Raw genomic sequence first — 18,015 nt, 5'->3', positions numbered from 1 at the left:
AGGTAAACCATTTCTAATAGTATCCGTGGTTATTGAAACTTTCAAGCTTCATGAAACTCGATAAGCTATATCTGTGTGTAATATAAATATTCTTGGTTTCAAGTACAAATGATAATTATAATGAGGTTATTAATATATTGTTCCTTATTTTAATTGAATGACAATTTTATGCTGTCTCTAAAACATGATCAGGGCAGTCAGATTGTATTGTATGTTGTCCTATGAAGTTCTGTGTATCAAGTTCTTTGTCTCCTGTGCCATTGATAGATTTTTGTGATGATAATGCTTAGATTAATGCATCTAGGCTTTGGAGGGCATGCTTTATTGGAAATTCCTCTTATAGCTTGTCAGGTGATTTTCTTGGTTTCTTATTCAAGTCATGTTGTCTGCTTGTGATTTGTCTCCTCCTACTTGCTTTTCCCAACCTTCCCACCAAGTTTGCTTCCAGCTTATCAGGATTTGTTTACTCAGGATACTAAAAATCGTTCTCACTCCAGCTGTTTCCTGAGCAGTCCTTTGGATGCAGGGTGTTTTGTTTTTGTTTTATGAAACAGGGATTTGAATACAACAAAAACAAAGATGTACCAGTATTTCACGTGACTCATATGCTCAAATGACATTTTGCCTTCTTTCACTTGTCTTGGACTGTAAACCTCATTACTGGTTTTTGGTTAAGTGCTTCCTCAAGGGAATTTCAACTTAAGCAGGACAAGTGTCTCTTCTGCTCATGGGTTAGAAATGGGGAGTTGCACAGTTAGTGTCCTGTTTAGTTTATGCTGGGGTAGCTTTTCAGACCAGTGTTTTATTTGGTACTTATGCTCCCCCATTTACTGCCTTTTAAAAAACTCTAACAATTCTGCTTCTCTAAAGTAAAAAACATATTGAATACATATTGAATGTTGAAATGCTGATACATGTTGGAAAATGTACTGTTAAAATGGCTTGAATAGCTTTTGTGACCTTTATATTAAAAGCAAATAGCAAACTCTGCTGCTGAAGAGTATAGATGTTTATGTTTTGGTAACAAGAGAAACAGAAAACATGCAAGCTATGAAATTAATCCAGTAAGTGTGATAAATTTAGAAGTTTGTATGAAAATGCATTCACTGAAACACAAGTCAAGAATAGCAAGTACTCTGTGACCCACCAGATTGCTATTAATTGTGGAAATTAAAGCTGTTTTTCCATTGCCAGCTGGTTTCCTCTCTCTCATGGACATTTAAAGAAATGGTAAAAAGGCCTGAAGACAGGCTGTGTGCTTCACCTATGGAACCCACTTCTAGATGTTTCTCTTCCAGTAACTGGCCAACCTGGAAAAATGTGTGTCAGAGTAAAAGCTATAGATGTTCCTTCCTTCAAATCTGAGTGAAATGTGTGACACAGCACTTCAGTTTCATTTGCATAATACTGACTTAATTGTCTTAGTTTGATTAGGTGAACTGTACTTTGCTCCTGACAACTGAATTTTAAACATAATTTGTTTACTAATTAGTCTTTATCAGCTGCGTGTTTGCTTAGGCAATCCAAAATTCTGAATCACATGGAGTGACTGGCTTTATTAACATGTGATTCTCAATGCAGGATACTGGAAAGATATGGATGTATTTCTCTCCACCCCCTGGTTATTTTTCATGATTCACTAAAATTTTCCATGCACCAAGATAAAAATAAACTGCTTTTCTCCTATTCTGTAATTATAAAACAGCAGAGACTGTAAGATCAGACACTGCTTATCTAGTTTCTTTTTCTACTTTTATCCTTTTAATTGAAATGAAGTGTGAGGGGTTTTTTGTTCGTCTTTTTCCTGACCACAACTTTATCAATGAAGTTTTATGGATAAAACATATGGAAGCCTCATTCCCTCCCCTTAGTTGGAGTCTGCGATGTGTAGTTAGGAAAATACGGAACATTTTTCTGTATACTCTTGTGTTTTTTATCTTCTCTGTGGAGGTGGAAGTCAATCAGGGAAGCCATTAAAAATGATCCTAAGTGCACTTCATGAGGAAGGCTCAGTATTGTAGGCAACGTGGACTGAGAGTGTAGCGTGATAGATGATCCAAAGGAGTTTTCCTGTCATGCTTGTATGTGTCTTCAAAGTGTAAATCTAGATTCACTGGAAAAGACAGTTGCATTTTCTGCAGCAGTTCTCCAAACCTGGAGGAAAATGTGATTACACAGTAGTTAGGGCAGAAAAGGCTGAGGGAATGTGTGTTGTCTTTCACTAGACAAGGAGTTGCAGGCATCACTGAGGCAGGAAGATGCAAATCTTTAGCAGGTTTCATTATGTTTGGGAGCTGGTAAGTTAGAGTAATTTATCATTTTTTGGGGGGAGTGAGGGAATGTGACATCAGCATTTCGAACTCTGTGCCTATAGGGGTTTTGTCTTTTTTTTTGTTTTCCTTTGAAGAGATAAGGAAGAAAAAAGACTTTTAACACTTCAAGAATGTTTTTTGTATGTCATAAATTGTGAAATACTAAGTTAAAATTGTACTGCGATATTTGGTGTTTGTGCTTACATTAAATGTTTAATGTTCAGCATGTTCTGATCTAGAAAGCAGGCAGAAAATCAAAGTTATTAAATACTGAATAATGCATGAATTTGTGATTTTGGAGGAGCCTTTATTTGCAACCCATATGTTTATTCAGATCAGTATATGGTAGTGATACGATAGTTCCATTTTCTTCTGGAACTCTTACTTTTGCTTTGATAATCTGACAGTGAATTAACAAAAATCTACATCTAACATTTAAAATTTAGTTAATCTATTCACATTGGTAATAGCTGGAAACACTGAGTAACTTTTTGGAATTTGCTGCTGTACTGGCCTGGGAGTATAAAGGACTCATTTTGATATTTGTAACCACTTCACTGTCTTGTTTCATTAACCTTGGATTAGACCAAATCGTCTGCATGTATAAGAGTAAACATCGAGTGTGGCAAAAAAGTTGTGTGCAGGCTGGAATGTAACATAGGGCTAATGGTCTTGGTTGTGAAGCTCTTTATATATGTGTGCATATATATATATATATAGCCTCTTTTCCCCTATGTATAGATAAATTACTAAAGAGTAAAATACACAACAGGTTTACAGACATACTTTTCAGACAAAGCTGAGGTTTGGAGTTTACAAAAAGTACCTGGTGAAGCTATGGGAGAGTGACATTATGAAATATCCCGCATCTTCGGTATTTAACTTGTTTGTTTGGTTCTGAAACTTAATTTTCAGTGATGTCTCTTCTGCCCTAGTTAAGAGGAAGAAATTTTTTCTAATGATATATTTTACTAGCAGTGAAATTAAATAATAGCATGTATATTATTTTGATCTCTAGACATAGCTTATGATAAATGGTGTCATCCCATGTGTGCTTTTTCAACCAGCCCAGTAGCTGGAGCCTCCCACCTGCCCTGAGCTCTGTGGCTTTCAGATGAGATATGAATACATGTGGCAATTATTTTGCTTTATTGCATAGTCTGCCCTACCTTTGCTGGCACTGTTAACCTTTCTAAAATTTGTAAAGCTCTTACTAACTGTTGTTACCTGTTATTATTTGTTATTAGATGGATTAAAATGTATATTCTCTTGTGCTACTTGTAGCTTCATATTCTTGTCAGAGATCATGAAGGAAAAAGTTACTGCTTAGCTCTTGTCATCACTGCCAGCACCCTGAGCATTTTAATTTAGGGAAAACTGGTGGTGTCATCTTTATTTGGTTACTTGTTTCATAAGTTCTGAACCAGCTCCCTTGTCAAGATGACGAGCTGAAGAAAATGCTGAAGCGCAACTGGCTCTGTGCAGGTGTCTGCAGCAGCCTGCGATTGCTTTTCAGTTTTCACTCCAAGCTCCCGTTGCCCCTTTACCTTACTCCTGCCTTTCTTTGCAATGCATGTGAGGCCGTTTGAGCAGACAGGTGAAGCATCAGATGCTCCATCAGTAATGTTTGCCCTCTACTTGGCCATAGAGGTCACCAATACCTGAGCAAGAAGTTCTCTTTGTATTGCAGGTAAAGTAAAATTCTTCAGCATTCTGATGTGTTGAAAATGTTTTTTAAAAGAGTGTCAGGGGCTAAGAGTCATGCTGTGACCAGTAAATGTTGCAAGCAAAACTTCTTTTTTCCTTCTTTTTTTACATTAATGTTTCCTGTATTTGATGTGTCATTTGAAACTGCAATGTCTTTTTCTTGTTCCTTTGTACCAGGATTATTCCAGTGATGATACTAAACTAGAATACAATGTAGATGCAGCCAATGGTATTGTTATGGAGGGTTATCTATTTAAGCGAGCCAGCAATGCCTTCAAGACTTGGAACAGGTAATTATTCAGAACCTCTGTTTACTAACTTGTTAAGATACTGCTTGTTAAGCTGAATTCTGATCTGACTCATAACCTTTGCAACTTACTGGTTCCACAGTTTGGACAGAGCACTTGGACAACTTTGTTAATTCATGTAGAAATGACACTTCAAAGCCATTTTTCCTTGTTTCCTGTCCTAGTTGTTTGCAAACCTTTTTCTAAGTGTGTATCTTAAAGTCTGGAGAAGTTCTGTGGATGGAAAACTTGTTTGGTTGTGTGCACTCTGTCTCTGTAATTGCATTTTAGCTTTACTTTGGGGTTGAAAAAGAGCAATCCTTATGGTTGTATGCAATAAGCTATATAAATGCATATGCTGGGGAAATACGTGTTAGAGGTCAAAGTAAGCTGGAAGTTGTCTGGCTGTTGGAAGCAGGGAAACGTGGTGGAGGACTCAAGGACTTGAGGTATTTTTCCTGAAAGATAAGTGTGTAATTGTTACCCTTTACAACTCCTGTCTTGGGCAGTGACTTCTGCATAGTAGTTTTGATGGTCCTGCTTGGAATTCAGAATATATTTTTAGTCTTGTCTCTTTAACATATATTTTACTATTGTTTAAATATTTTTCTCACTGAACAGGATTTCTTTTGCAGTTCCAAGGGTGTACACTTTTTTCAATGAAATATTATACTGGAGCATACTATCTTATGCTCTGATTTTTGCAGCTGTGCTTGTTAAACTATTTGCTGTTTCAAAAGCCAGAATGTGTGTGGTCCCTTCCAGCCTTGATTATTCCATAATTCTTGGAGCATTGTAGAACATCACAAGTCTGTAACAAACTGAGATTGCTTCGCTTAAATCTGTACTGTAGGCTGATTCAGGGAGATAAGACTTATCTATTAGCAAGCCATGGGCAACTAGTGTGAGAGATTTTGCTTTGGACTCATTCTAGTCTGGTCCTGTGGTCTGATTATCCGTCTGTAATTGTGAAGTACCTTCTGGGTTAGTTTCATCCAAGCAGAATTTGGAGTTTTCAAAGACAAATCTGTGAGGCGTGAAAGGACGGTGAAGGGAGAAAACTGGGAGATAACGCTTCAAAAGCACGTTCCCGGTCTGGAGTAAAATCCTTGTGTAAGCACACTAAGAAAAGCCCGCGGCGGCGGGGCAAGAGATCATCCTTTATTGGCTTATCAACGGACTGAGAGGGTCGTTTTCACAAGTCAGTCTGCAGCCTCTTGCTAAGTGACCAAAGGCAGAACTCTGACTCCCTCTCTGGGTTCTTCTGTGGGACGGCACAAAGGCTTTGCTGGCTGGGGGTGGCAGTGGGGAGCAGGACAGGACTGTTGGCATGTCGCTGGAAAAGGCTTCATACCTATTAATACTGTACACATATTTTAGCTCAAGGTGTTCAAGGAGTAGGATTCAATTAAAACTAATTTCTGTCTTGGAAATTTAAATGGACACAAAATAAATATGGGGAATTCATAATTAAATTGAGATACACAATGACGTCATTTCAGGTTAAGTTACAGGTTTGAACATATGTAATAAACGTATCCAAACAATGGGTTATTTAAGAGAGACAAACAGCTCAGTGAGTCAGAACGAGCTACATTTACGATATAATTTCTACTTGCTATATATAAAACCTATATTTTATATTTATATATAGCTTTTTTCTTCTGTTTGTCACAGGACTTGTAAATAAAGCTAAACATGTAACCTTTTCTAATCTTAGATTCTTGATGATTTATCTCACTGTGATAGGCTAGTTTGATGTTTTGGAATTAGGCAGACAATAGCATTGGTTGTCCCCTCTATAAACACTGTTTAGAAATTGAATCAATCATTTTAATTTGCACTTCACATATTCACAAACCATTATTAACTGTTGTGAAACTACTACTACTATTATAATAGATAAAATATATGAGACCTTAAGATAACTATTGCTTTTTGAATCTAGTCTAATTTCTCATGTTTTAATAAAAACAAGTATTTTTATTTTTATTTCTGAAAACATTTGTAATTGCGTGCAATGTTGTAGGGACTGAAGTGGTCATTGCCACTTGCCACTGCCTCTTCCCACTGCCGGAACGATTTACTTATGCAGTATTGTAGCTTCGTCTTCAGGGAGATAACGATTAGAGTTTACCATATATTAGAGGTGTTCTTCCAGTCACTAGAGTACAAGAAAGGACTGTGTCATTGCATTAAATTGTTTTGTGTGTAAACATGTACAATGAAATAGCAAAGGGGAAAACATTTAGGAAATGATGTATTTTATATGAGGGAATTCAGAGCTGAAGTTGAGACCTCAGAACAGACAAGATACTGTCGGAGTGATTACCAGACAGGCAGGTGCTACTCCACTATTTGTCCATCTTTGTGGAGGTGGGTGGAACATCAGCTGAAAAAAAAACCAGAAGAATTTCCCTAGAAAGGAATACTGGAGTTTCCTGATGTTCTGAACCAAGGGCAAGAGCACTGATATTCCTTGTTAACTGCTGAGCTCACTGTTAGTTTTAATATGTATTTAAAACTGTAGCTTCTCTTTTTCCCTCTGTTAGTATCAGTTGGTATTTTGATGGTTCTGGGCCTTCTAAAGTACTCCTTTATGACTGAATTAAAGGCATCAGAAATCATTGCAATTACTGCTATTAGTGTGTACTTGCTAGCATTAAGAATATAAAAGGAAGTACATGCATTTTTCTGGGTTTGAGACACATCAGTGTGATCCTAGCTGACAAATTAGATAATTGTGGTGCTTTTGTGTGCATGTCTTGGTCCATGAATCCATGGACACTAGAGCGGATTATCCTGGGAGAAGTCTGTTTGCTGAGGAAGAACAAAATCAAAACCGTGTAAATGCAGCGCTTTGAACAGGGGCAGATCTCTTTGCTTGTTTCCAATCCAAAATAATTTCTTGTTAGGATGATATAGTTTCTTCCTGGGGCAGCTGGTAGCTTGGGTTTAATTATGTGTGAAGTTTCCTGCTCTTGGGGTAGTTCTGGATGACGCTGTGTTTGAGCAGGATACAAAGCAAACCGCAAGAGCTGTTTGCAATTCAGCGCTGCTGTGTTTTAGTAATGCTGGAGATCTTGTAATCTTCTCTTCTTGTGATTAAATGTATAGCCTGTAATGTACATGAGTATTCTGGATAATATACTGTAGTGGAATCAAAATTATATCTCTACACTAGAAAGTTTTACAGTAACAGGCATGGAGACCTACTTTTTGATGGTATGTCTGTCTGTTTGTAAATTAAGTATCTTATTGTATGCAACTTTTCTTTAAGTCATCAGGAGCTGAAGTGAGGTGCACTCATTATTGTGGAGCAGTAGATGTAAAGCTGTTTTGGTTCCTAGAAATTATAATGAAAAATAAATCCATGTCACAAAGAGAGATATGCATGAAAAAAATACATGTAGGGAGACAAGCCTTTATCAAACACCAGTATGTTCTGAATAGTTTTTAGGTTGGATGCATTAAATGTTTTCCTTTTTAATTCTGCTGTATTTTCGGATCATGCTAATTCTTTGCTTATTTTGCTCATTTTGCATTTTTCATTCCTCCTTCTCCTTTCCCTTATGTTTTAATCCTACCCCGTTTTTTCACATGACAGGAAAAAGCCAGATCACATCAGGTACCAAACAGCTTCTTTTATACCTTCCTAATGTTTCTTTGGCACGCAAAAAGCTCTTCATTAACCCTGCATTTAATTTTGATTACTTGCAATGGATGGATAAGCAGCTCAGTCTAAGAAAATAACAGAAGGATTCTGCCTGGGATGCCAGTATACCTGATGCTCAACACCTTTAAAAGAATTAGAAAGATTGAGCTAGTTTCAGCTAAAAAGGAATTAAGGCAAAGTTTCTGCCCTCAAACTTCTGACCGTACAAGATCAGTGTTTTGACTTTTTCCAGTTGAAGTTGGTGAGATTTTTCTCATCAACTGCATTGAAAATAGAGATGTAGCTTTTAAACGTTGTGCATTCTTAATCATTGTTTTATTTGCATGCTGACAGCAACTAGTGAAAAAACTGTTTCCTTTTGAAAATCAATTAAGCATGATTCAAATTTTCATGTACAACTCGATTTAATTTTATTACTTCTCTCAGTTCTCAGAAATTTGAAATGTTTTTCCGTGAATTTTGTTTCCTATTTAACAAATACTTTTTGAATTGTGTAGGTATAAATGATGGAAAACATTCAGTTTCGAAGGCCAGGCAGCTACATTTAATCAGTAGCCAGTGGAGCAGTGCAAATTACTGTTAAGATTTTCCCGAGTGTGTTTTCTCCTTCAGCGCATTGCTCTCCTGTTTCTGACAGAACGACACATTTGAAGCAACTCTGGTAACACTTAGTACTTACTGCACACATGTTGCCCAAAGGTTTATGAACGTGATTTCTTAGAACAGGATAGATATGGAGTATCCTGTAATAGCACCTTCAGTACAGATGTTGTACCTCAGTTTCCTGGCTGTCACAGCTGTGAATCCCCAGTAGTCTGTTTCTTACAGTAATGAGTAGAAGTTATTAATGGTACTTCATTAATTTTAAATAATTGATAAAGCTTTTATAGCTTTTAGCCAGAATAAAACTGCTGTGGTGTGTCATTAGAGAGGCTGCCACTTTTATTTTTTTTAAGCATACAATGTGTATTAACTTTATTTTCCATCGACATCTACTTCAAAAGTGTGATCTACAAGTTATACTAATTTTTAAATTATCAATTTTGTTCAATAAAATTTTCTTTAAAGAAAAAAAATCAGACTTTACACTTTTTGCTGGACCGGAAGGTTCTCTTAAACAGATTTAATTTCTCTGCTAGGAAAAAACAAAGCGGCTGGAATACTTTGAAAACTTCTAGACTAGACTTTGAAGATAACATGAATCTGTTGTACAATTTGTGCAAACTTCTATCCAGTTGATCAGATTGGAGCTTATTTACTGTAGTAACCCACTAAATATTTAGCCATAGAACAAATGAAGCATTACATTAGTGAAGTTAATCACACTACCTAAAGCCATTCTTAGGATTTGCTCCATTGCATGTTATCTTGGGGCAGTGCTGCATTTTTATTCCTTTACCACATAGGCAGTGCTTTCCATGTGTTTCTATTGGTGTTATGTTCAAAAAAAGCACATTAAAAAGCCTGAGCTTATTTTCCTTTTCTAGTCTGCTTTTTTGTTGAGTTGCCTATTTAAATATTAGCAATAACCTGCCTTATGCTTGTATTTGAGATTTATTACTGCATCTGTGTTGGTTTTTTTTAAATAGATGGTAAAAGTGATACCTTTTAAAAAGCAGTGACCAGAACTACTGCTGTTAATAAACCGAAAAAGCACAACTTTTTGCGTTATTGTGTTCAGTTATCTTAACCCAAAAAGATGACTGTTATCATGTTGGAAATCCAATATTAAAAGGAGATCTTGTTGTTGCTTTTAAAATTAAATATATCTGCACAACATTTGAAAAGATTAATTGTTAAAAGGTAGAATCTCCTCTGTCTACGAAGTACTAACTTTTCTAACAAATACTAGATTTTCTGATTTGAATCTAACTTTTTTTATATATCTTATTTTTTCTTAACCATCTTTGTGTGCTTCTTTTCATGAATGGCTTGTGATGGTTGAATAAATCTATGGAGCCCTCTTGTTACTAATTATAGTAAACTGTAGCTTGAAGTCCGACAGCCTGTGGAGAATAACAAGATACGTTGCAATACAATATTTTTAATTCTGTTACCATTCAAACTAATAGGTAGAAAAGAAGTGATGTGTTGTGTAAGTGTGGTGTTTGAGGTAGTGGAGGAAATGTGCTACAATAAATGCAGGTTCTCATTATAAGCCTGAACAAGAAAAAAAAAGTGTAAACTTCACTGCAGGACTGAATTATTTTTACATTCCCTTTATTTCTGTCAGCTCAAAACCAGTGATGATTGGTTGGCTTTTACTGTGTGCATCCCCAGAAGAGCTAGAAAGGGATGGTTATATTTGCTGGTTTGTTTGTTTGGTTTTTTAGTATTCAGTGTTCTGATAAAATGCAATTGTTGGAGATTTGAGACTCCCGTGTTTTTTCCAAAATACAAGTGATCATTCCATTCTCCGTGAATTGTGTCCTGTCTGACCAATGAGTTTGTCAAGGAAGGATGCAGTTCAGAGGATGCCTTCATTAAATCTTTTATTTGATATTTTTTCTACAAAGCTGAGGCTTAAGTTAAGATCCTACTTAAGATCTTTTCCTTGGTTTTGCTTTGGTTTTGTATGCAATCTTTTAATTTCAGCATCTAAAATTTTAGGAAATGCCAAATATAGAAAGACACTAAACCTACATGGGGTAGCAATGCTGTAGTATTTTTTGTGCCTTAGTAAATGATTTCTTAGTTTTATTCTCAGTAGTATTTCAGGAGTGAGTAGCTTAAATAGTATTTTTATTATTCAAACTATTCAAATTTGTGTTATCAAACAATTACTTAAAATTGTAGCTTGCTGCTAAAATACCAAAATAAATGGTTTTTTGCAATGAAAATGTTTTGTGTGGTAGCTTAACTAATGTTGCATAACATGAATGTGTTTGTTTAGGACTCAAATTATTTGAACCTTGCTTTCTCTTCCGTTTTATCTCTGCTTTCCCTATTTTCATTATTCTCACGAACCCCTTGCCACAACTGACCGCAGCATTGCTGTTGTGAATTCTGTCACGCAGCCCCTCTGTGGGCTGTGTGTCAGTACACTTGGCTCACACAAGCACTGTAAAATCAGTTACCTGTTCTGTGGATGTCTCTTTGTTTGAATAGGCGCTGGTTCTCAATACAAAATAACCAACTTGTGTACCAGAAGAAGTTTAAGGTGAGTGCCAAAAACTCTGTCGGGGTATTTTGGGGTGCGGGTAACGGTTTTCCTGGGTTTTCCTCATCGACTGGGGCAGGAGAAGCAGCGTTGTCATTGGCATCCTGGCTGCTCCTGAACAACCTTTTCTAAATTCATTTCTCCTCTTGTAAACTGAGACTAAGAGCTGTGCTCACAGATTTTGAGATTCCCGCACTGTGGCACATAAGTACACACTTAATTTGCTGTGGAACATTTATGAAGAGCCCTGAAAGCTGTTGGTCCAAAAGGCTGGACAGACTTGCTGGCAGGGAGCTAATCCCTGTGCTGGTCTGGGAGCGTTTGTGTTTAACTCTGTCAGCCAATAGAATTAAATTATCAATCATTTGGGATTATTAGCAACTTTATTATCTTTCCTTTATGTCACTTGTTTTGTTAATTTTTGTCTCTTAGGATAATCCCACGGTAGTTGTTGAAGATTTGCGGCTTTGTACAGTTAAACACTGTGAAGACATAGAAAGACGTTTCTGTTTTGAGGTGGTTTCTCCAACAAAGTAAGAAGTGACGGAGCATGTTTGTTTTAAAGTAAAACATTCAGTTGTCTTGAAATGCAAGATTAACGTTTCTCTTGGGATAGAGCAAAACAGGAAAAGTATCTGAACAATTCTGTTCTCTGAAATTTTGGCCAAGAGTAAGTGATGCTGTGAGAAGTACTCCTAGTATTTAGTTAACTTCTGGCATTAAAGCAAACATGCATTCTTGTGCTTTATGCATAAAGGGCTTGTGGTAGTGGATCTGTTGTGGCTTAGTAGCTGATACCATCAAGCTGCTTAGTAATGTAGAAAATAGATCTCAGTGTCTCCAGATTTCTGGTTGGTGTAATGAGAGAGAAACATTAATAAGCTGTCATCTCGGTAGTGTTAAATTACATTTTAGAATGCCCTAAATGAAACTACCAGATTAAAATGTTTTTCAGCTCTAGCAATGCCGTGTGTTGGTTGTATTTGGAGAAATATGGCAGGCCTGCCACAGCCAGGGCGCAGGATGTGGATTTCTTGTTAATGGTTTTGAGATGTGACCATATTTCAATTTTTGATATAAGGTCAACCTGCTTTAAGGTTTGGATGTTATCTATACTCCCCACTCCTACTTACGGTTCTCTTCTTAACAGATTGCTGTCCGAATGTTTGCATCCTTGGTTGTGGTTCAGTTTTAACATGCATTTTGCTCCTGCTATGCCTCTTTCAGCCTATAAGTATTGGAGCAGTTTTATACTTCAGGACCTTTGACTGTTGCTGTGAAAAATAGTTAATTCTTTGTCAGAGATCTTTAAAATTTCCTTTTGATCTCAGTGAATTAAATTATGTTTTTAAGGACTGATACTAGTATCTTGTGTAATTAGTCATGGAGGTAAATTGCATGTGAGGATATAAAAATGAAAGATTTGGAAAAAGAGAAGAAACCAAATAGGAAGTAAAGGCATTCTTTTGGGTTATTTGAAGAGTCATAGCTATGTGTTTTAGCATTACCTGCAGATAGTTTTGAAACAAGGAGTTTGCAATTCATAAAGGGTCAGCTGATTTGTTATCTCAAAATGAATGGGTTTATAAGATGCCTACTAAACAATATACTTCAAGTGATAGCAAGAAGTTTTCTCAAGGGTCTGTATTTCATTGAGCAATATGTTGTTTGATGTTAGCTCCTTGGTGATTCTCTCGATCTGAGTACGCGTGTGGTTTGTCACAGAAGCTGCATGCTTCAGGCCGACTCAGAGAAGCTGCGGCAGGCGTGGATTAAGGCTGTTCAGACCAGTATTGCTACAGCATATAGAGAGAAAGGGGATGAATCTGAGGTGAGTTTGAAAACCAAACCAACACCAAACCTCCCTTTAGATCCTGAAAATTAAGAATAAAGAAACCCTCTTTTTATGAAAGGGGAAGGGAAAAACCATCTCTTGTTTGTCTTTCAGTAGAATTGCAATGAAATTTTGAAAGTTATGATTTATATGCAATCTATTAATATCTGCCCCTCCGTCTTACTAATGTTACTTTGGCCCATATGTTTTGACGAGATTTTTCTGTGGTGTGATTAAAGTTCATAGAATTATTGGGTCTGTTATTTGTTCCATGAAGCTAAACATTTTTGCAGTTCTATGGCTTTCCTTGCCCTTAAATGCAGAAGTTACTTTCCTAGGATTCTAGTGCACAGTCAGTATCTGTAGAACTTTTGTTTCCTTAATTTAGTGTGTGTCTTGTTTGTTTTTTTTCCTCTGTTAGAAACAGGAAAAGAAATCATCCCCTTCTACTGGAAGCCTAGAATCTGGCAGTGAGACAAAAGAGAAGTCGTTAAAGGGAGAAAGTGCTCTGCAGCGGGTTCAGTGTATTCCTGGTAACGCTGCCTGCTGTGACTGCGGGCTGGCAGATCCTCGCTGGGCCAGTATCAACCTGGGAATCACGCTGTGCATCGAGTGCTCTGGGATACACAGGTTGGGGAACTCTTCTGAACCATATTGGATTTGTGCATTGACTTAATTAAAGAGTGGTGTTAGCGCCTTCAAATGTATATTGAAGCAAGATCAGAGACCCCTGTTTGTAAAAATCAATGGTAAAGCTGTCTGAGGTAAGTTTAACTTTTTTTTTTTCATGCTGTTTAGGAGCTTAGGAGTCCACTTCTCAAAAGTAAGATCTTTAACGCTGGATTCATGGGAACCTGAACTTCTGAAGGTATTTTTGAAACAAGTTTATGTTTGGTACTGAAATTCTTTTTCTAAAGCCTCTGCACCAGAAAGTTCAATGCGGAAACACTTGCATTAGTACTGAGTGCACGTCTTACACTTTTGAGTAGAATGTGTTTATAGTTGTAGGTTGAGGGGTTTTTATTCACACTTATAATATGTGCAGTAGCAGCAGTCATTCTTGGTACAGACTTGTCAGAACAGCTTATGATGCTTTCAGGTTCACAAATGTGCTTTGAGTAGTAAGTGTCATCTGATACTTTCAGCATGTAAAAAGGGAATTCTGTTTACAGACCAATAATGGGCTGAAAAAATGGGGGAGTGAACATATTTTGGAATCATGATCATACTTCAGAATTCAGTTGCCAGCTCTAATGGTGAGATCTTGGTTTCATACTCCTGCTGGCTTACAGGAGAGCATTCACGCATTCCTGCAGTTGCTCATGTGCTATTTGTGTAACAGTATTCTATCTTGAACCATGGTTATGAAAATCATGTGATATTGAAATACCAAAATAGGAACTCACACATGATGCATGTGTGCAACTGGGTAACTGATGCAAAGCGTTTGTTTCCAGCTGTGATGTTCTGGTGCTTAGGTGTTGCTTCTCTGTTCTGAACAACCAAGAGACAATGTGAGCAGGGGTGTTTTGCTTGTGGTTTAACCTTCAATAGTTTCAATATCAATGTGTTCATGCTGAGGAAACAAAAAAACCCTAAAAACTACACCCCTTGTCCTGTTTGTGTAAATACCAGAGCTGAATATGCTACCTGGTGTTAGAAGTCTGTTTATTGCCATCAGTTAGTTGGACTTCATGGGCCAGATTCTCCTTAAAGTATTATCTGCAGGCTGGTTTTATTCTTTGACCTTTTTCTGTAGACATAACAGACTATGGTTCAGCAAAAATGTCTGTTGGACAAGATGGAATGGAATTGATTGACTTCTCTCTTGTCGATTAAGAGTAGCTGGTGGAAGAGTTCCTTTGTTCATGAGGCTTGCAGATGTCATTCTGATTGCACAAAAACATTATTGAATGGTCATTTTTGCAGTCCTTCTTCAGGAGGGAATGGCACTTTAAAAGAGTGACTGTTTTGTTGTTGGTTTGTTTTTTTTTTTTTTCTATCTTACTTGGAATTCAGTCTCTCTATACACTGGTTGTTTCATTATCATGATATAAACCCATGCTTATTTCTGTAAGTGTCCTTTTTTACCAAGTTGTAAAAATAGGCTGAGGGTTGAAACAACTAATTAAGTAGATAAAGCCTTTTGCAACTGTATTTGAATTTATTTATTTTGCTTCATAGCTTATGTGTGAGTTGGGAAATGATGTTATAAATAGAATATATGAAGCGAAGCTGGAAAAAGTGGGAGCAAAGAAGCCACAACCTGGAAGCCAAAGGTAGTAATTTACTAGCAGTGCCTCTTCCTTTTCTTGTTGCTTCTGTCAGCCTCCAGCTGTAAAAGATGCTGCCGCTTCACTCTGTAATATTCCTTGGATTTACTCCTTGTTTCCCCTACAGCAGTATGTTTTGCTCTCCCCCATTTCTCACTTGCTGTCTTTATTTGGGTATTCCTGCTGTTGGTCCTTCTTGGCTTCACTTGTTCTTTTTCTGATCTCACTCCTTCCTTTGCTGGTGCCTCTAGAGCATCCTACTTTCTCATCACCATGGACATGCTGATTTTGTTCCCTGTCTGCTTTGGACCACCTCAGCTGTTGTTGGTTCGTGAGTGCCCCGGGCAGGAGTCTGGGGCTCTGCCTTTTGTTTACAGTGACTTTGTTCTCCAGTTTGACTTTTGTTCCCTGATCCCCAGAATGCTCTTTTCTTTCTGCCTACGTTGTACATGAGCTCTGCTGCTTTACAGCAACCGCCTGATGACTATTCTGCTCTCTTCCATTTCTCTGATGCTCTGATGCTCTCTGCCTTTGAAGGTAGTTTCCTAATGTTTAGTTCTGCTGTATAAGATGTCTTTTAATTTTTTTTTTTACCAGCTTTCCAGTTAGGTACTGCTTGCTGTCAGGCAGTTTTACAGTATAAAAAACAGTACTTTATAAAGTGTTGGCAGCGTGGAGACAATTATAATAGTATAAACAATATAGATTTGCTAGATATTCCTTCTAGTGGTAACTGCTTTTTAGCAGTTTCAATAGTAATATGTTTATCACCCCTTCCAGTTAGTCACAACTGCTGTGCATGTGTCTTAAGATGAGAACGTAAGGTTAAAAGAAAAAATACTGTGCATTATGGAACTAGTGGCTGTGCCTGAGGCTTATTTTTGTTATGGGTCTCTTGTGCAATCCTGATGTTCTTTGAACAAATGTTGTGATTTATATTTCCCTAAGAAACTAAATATATCCTATATTAATTGGTTACTAGCAATGCAAAACATGTATAAACAAATAATGCTGACACTAAGAAGTGGCAGTGGGACTAGATGGTTGTTGTAGGTTCCTTTCTGACTAAAATAGTCTATTCTAAGTAACATGCAGTAGCTAATGCTTATTTCCTCCGTGTCTATTTTCTAAAGTCTCTGCCTGAAAGAAAATATACATATATGAACCCAACAAAATTACTGTCTTTTGAGACTTATGCAAAATTTAATAAAGAATCCAGAAAGAGTGTGCTCTTCATCTTTCTGAAAATATGCCATAAGTGTCTGTTATGTGCAATGCCAAACTACAATTTTGGTTACTGGCTTTACTATGAAATGGATGTTCTTTAGTAAATTAGAATATTACAATATTAGCTTGCTAACTCGAGGGATTTTGTATATGACAGGCAGGAGAAGGAGGCATACATCAGAGCAAAATATGTGGAAAGGAAGTTTGTAGAGAAGCAGCCTGCCTCAGTATCTCCGCTTGAATCTGCAACAAAAGTTTTGCCTCCAAGTCGTGAAGAGAAAAGGCACAGTGTCCCTGAAAAATCCCTTCTGGCAGGGGAGCAAGGTGCAGCATCCCAAAAAGGTATTTACACACTTCTCTCCTTAGCTATATTACACATGTTCTTTTTAAAGTAACATATTTTTGTATTAATTGATTTTGTGCCTCATGCAGAGAAATTGGAATCTGTCTTTTAATGGGTCATAACCTAGTTCAGAAGTACAGGGGAGCAAAGACTTGTTCAGAGAAGTGCATTTTTAGGTGGGGAACAATTTGGAGTGGGGGTGCTTATCATTCAGAAACATTATTAACCACCTTCTTTCCTCCGTATTTGCATCCTTCTTAATTTTTCCGATAACGTTCTTTCCTGCCCTATCCCTTCCTTACTGCCTGCTTTGTGCTTTGCTAACTTGCATGTCCCAGCGGTTGCTGTAAGTAGCGACGAGGCGAGGCGGGAGTCTCTGTTCTGTCCTGATGAACTAGATTCACTCTTCTCCTACTTTGATACCTCTTCAAAACTACGTAGTAGTAAGTACTACAGCTATGGCATGTTCAGTATTTGCATAGTGATCCATTATGTGTTGTGGCCATTTCCCTGCATTTAATCCATTGTCTCCAGGCTACTGCATCGCTTAGTATTTTCATGAAATAATTTAAGCTTTTTTACTTATCCTGATCTTTCCCTTTCTAATATTTGACATTTATTATTATAAATGTTATGGTTGCAATATGTGACTTCATCTTTTCCTATGGATACGTTAAGAATATTGAATACTTACTAGTCATTAAAAAAAACCAAAAAAACCAACATGTATTCAGGACCAAGTATAAGAGCTTGCTTTATTATCATGGTATTTGTGAAGAGTAGGCAACTTAACAGTCTGCATAGTAATTACAGTTTCTCCCCAAAACAGTACGAAGCAGTGACAGTGGGATCCAGCAGAGTGCTGATGACAGCAAAGAACACCTTGTCTCTACTATATCCGCTAACAGCTTGTATGAACCAGGTGCGTTAGGCTTGCTCTTGTAAAAGGGATTAGTACTTGGTGATACAATTAATGTCTCTTCTGTCCTGCTGGGCTGAAACATTTTTAACAAGGGTAATAATTGGGCGAGTGACCTTTTTCTCTTGCAGGCATGTTAGTGAGAATTACATTGAATCCTTCTAAGTGAATGCAGAGATATATGTTTTTTCCTGTCAGGTGATATGGTGCCAGAACTTTGGGGTTTGTTGTGTGTGTTTGTTTTTTCAGATAAAGCAATGCTGCATTTTGATACAGA

At 37.2% G+C, this 18,015-nt stretch overlaps 1 protein-coding gene across 3 annotated transcripts in view; it reads left to right on the top strand.

The window, feature by feature from the left end:
- The window catches only part of ACAP2 (ArfGAP with coiled-coil, ankyrin repeat and PH domains 2), a 63,977-nt gene that overhangs the window by 33,592 nt on the left and 12,370 nt on the right, over positions 1-18,015 (top strand). For 2 of the 3 annotated variants that reach the window (XM_080350173.1, XM_080350172.1), the window contains exons 10-19: positions 4,197-4,309; positions 7,914-7,934; positions 11,091-11,142; positions 11,575-11,675; positions 12,868-12,973; positions 13,398-13,606; positions 13,775-13,844; positions 15,161-15,255; positions 16,634-16,818; positions 17,649-17,741. In XM_080350173.1, the coding sequence (XP_080206299.1) occupies positions 4,197-4,309; positions 7,914-7,934; positions 11,091-11,142; positions 11,575-11,675; positions 12,868-12,973; positions 13,398-13,606; positions 13,775-13,844; positions 15,161-15,255; positions 16,634-16,818; positions 17,649-17,741 (1,045 nt within the window). The remainder of the gene's footprint in view (positions 1-4,196; positions 4,310-7,913; positions 7,935-11,090; positions 11,143-11,574; positions 11,676-12,867; positions 12,974-13,397; positions 13,607-13,774; positions 13,845-15,160; positions 15,256-16,633; positions 16,819-17,648; positions 17,742-18,015) is intronic. The other variant, XM_080350174.1, reaches the window with a different exon arrangement.

The sequence above is a fragment of the Nesoenas mayeri genome (assembly GCF_963082525.1).
Source record: "Nesoenas mayeri genome assembly, chromosome: 9".
Classification (NCBI taxonomy): domain Eukaryota; kingdom Metazoa; phylum Chordata; class Aves; order Columbiformes; family Columbidae; genus Nesoenas; species Nesoenas mayeri.
This window is presented reverse-complemented; position numbering and strand designations above follow the sequence as displayed.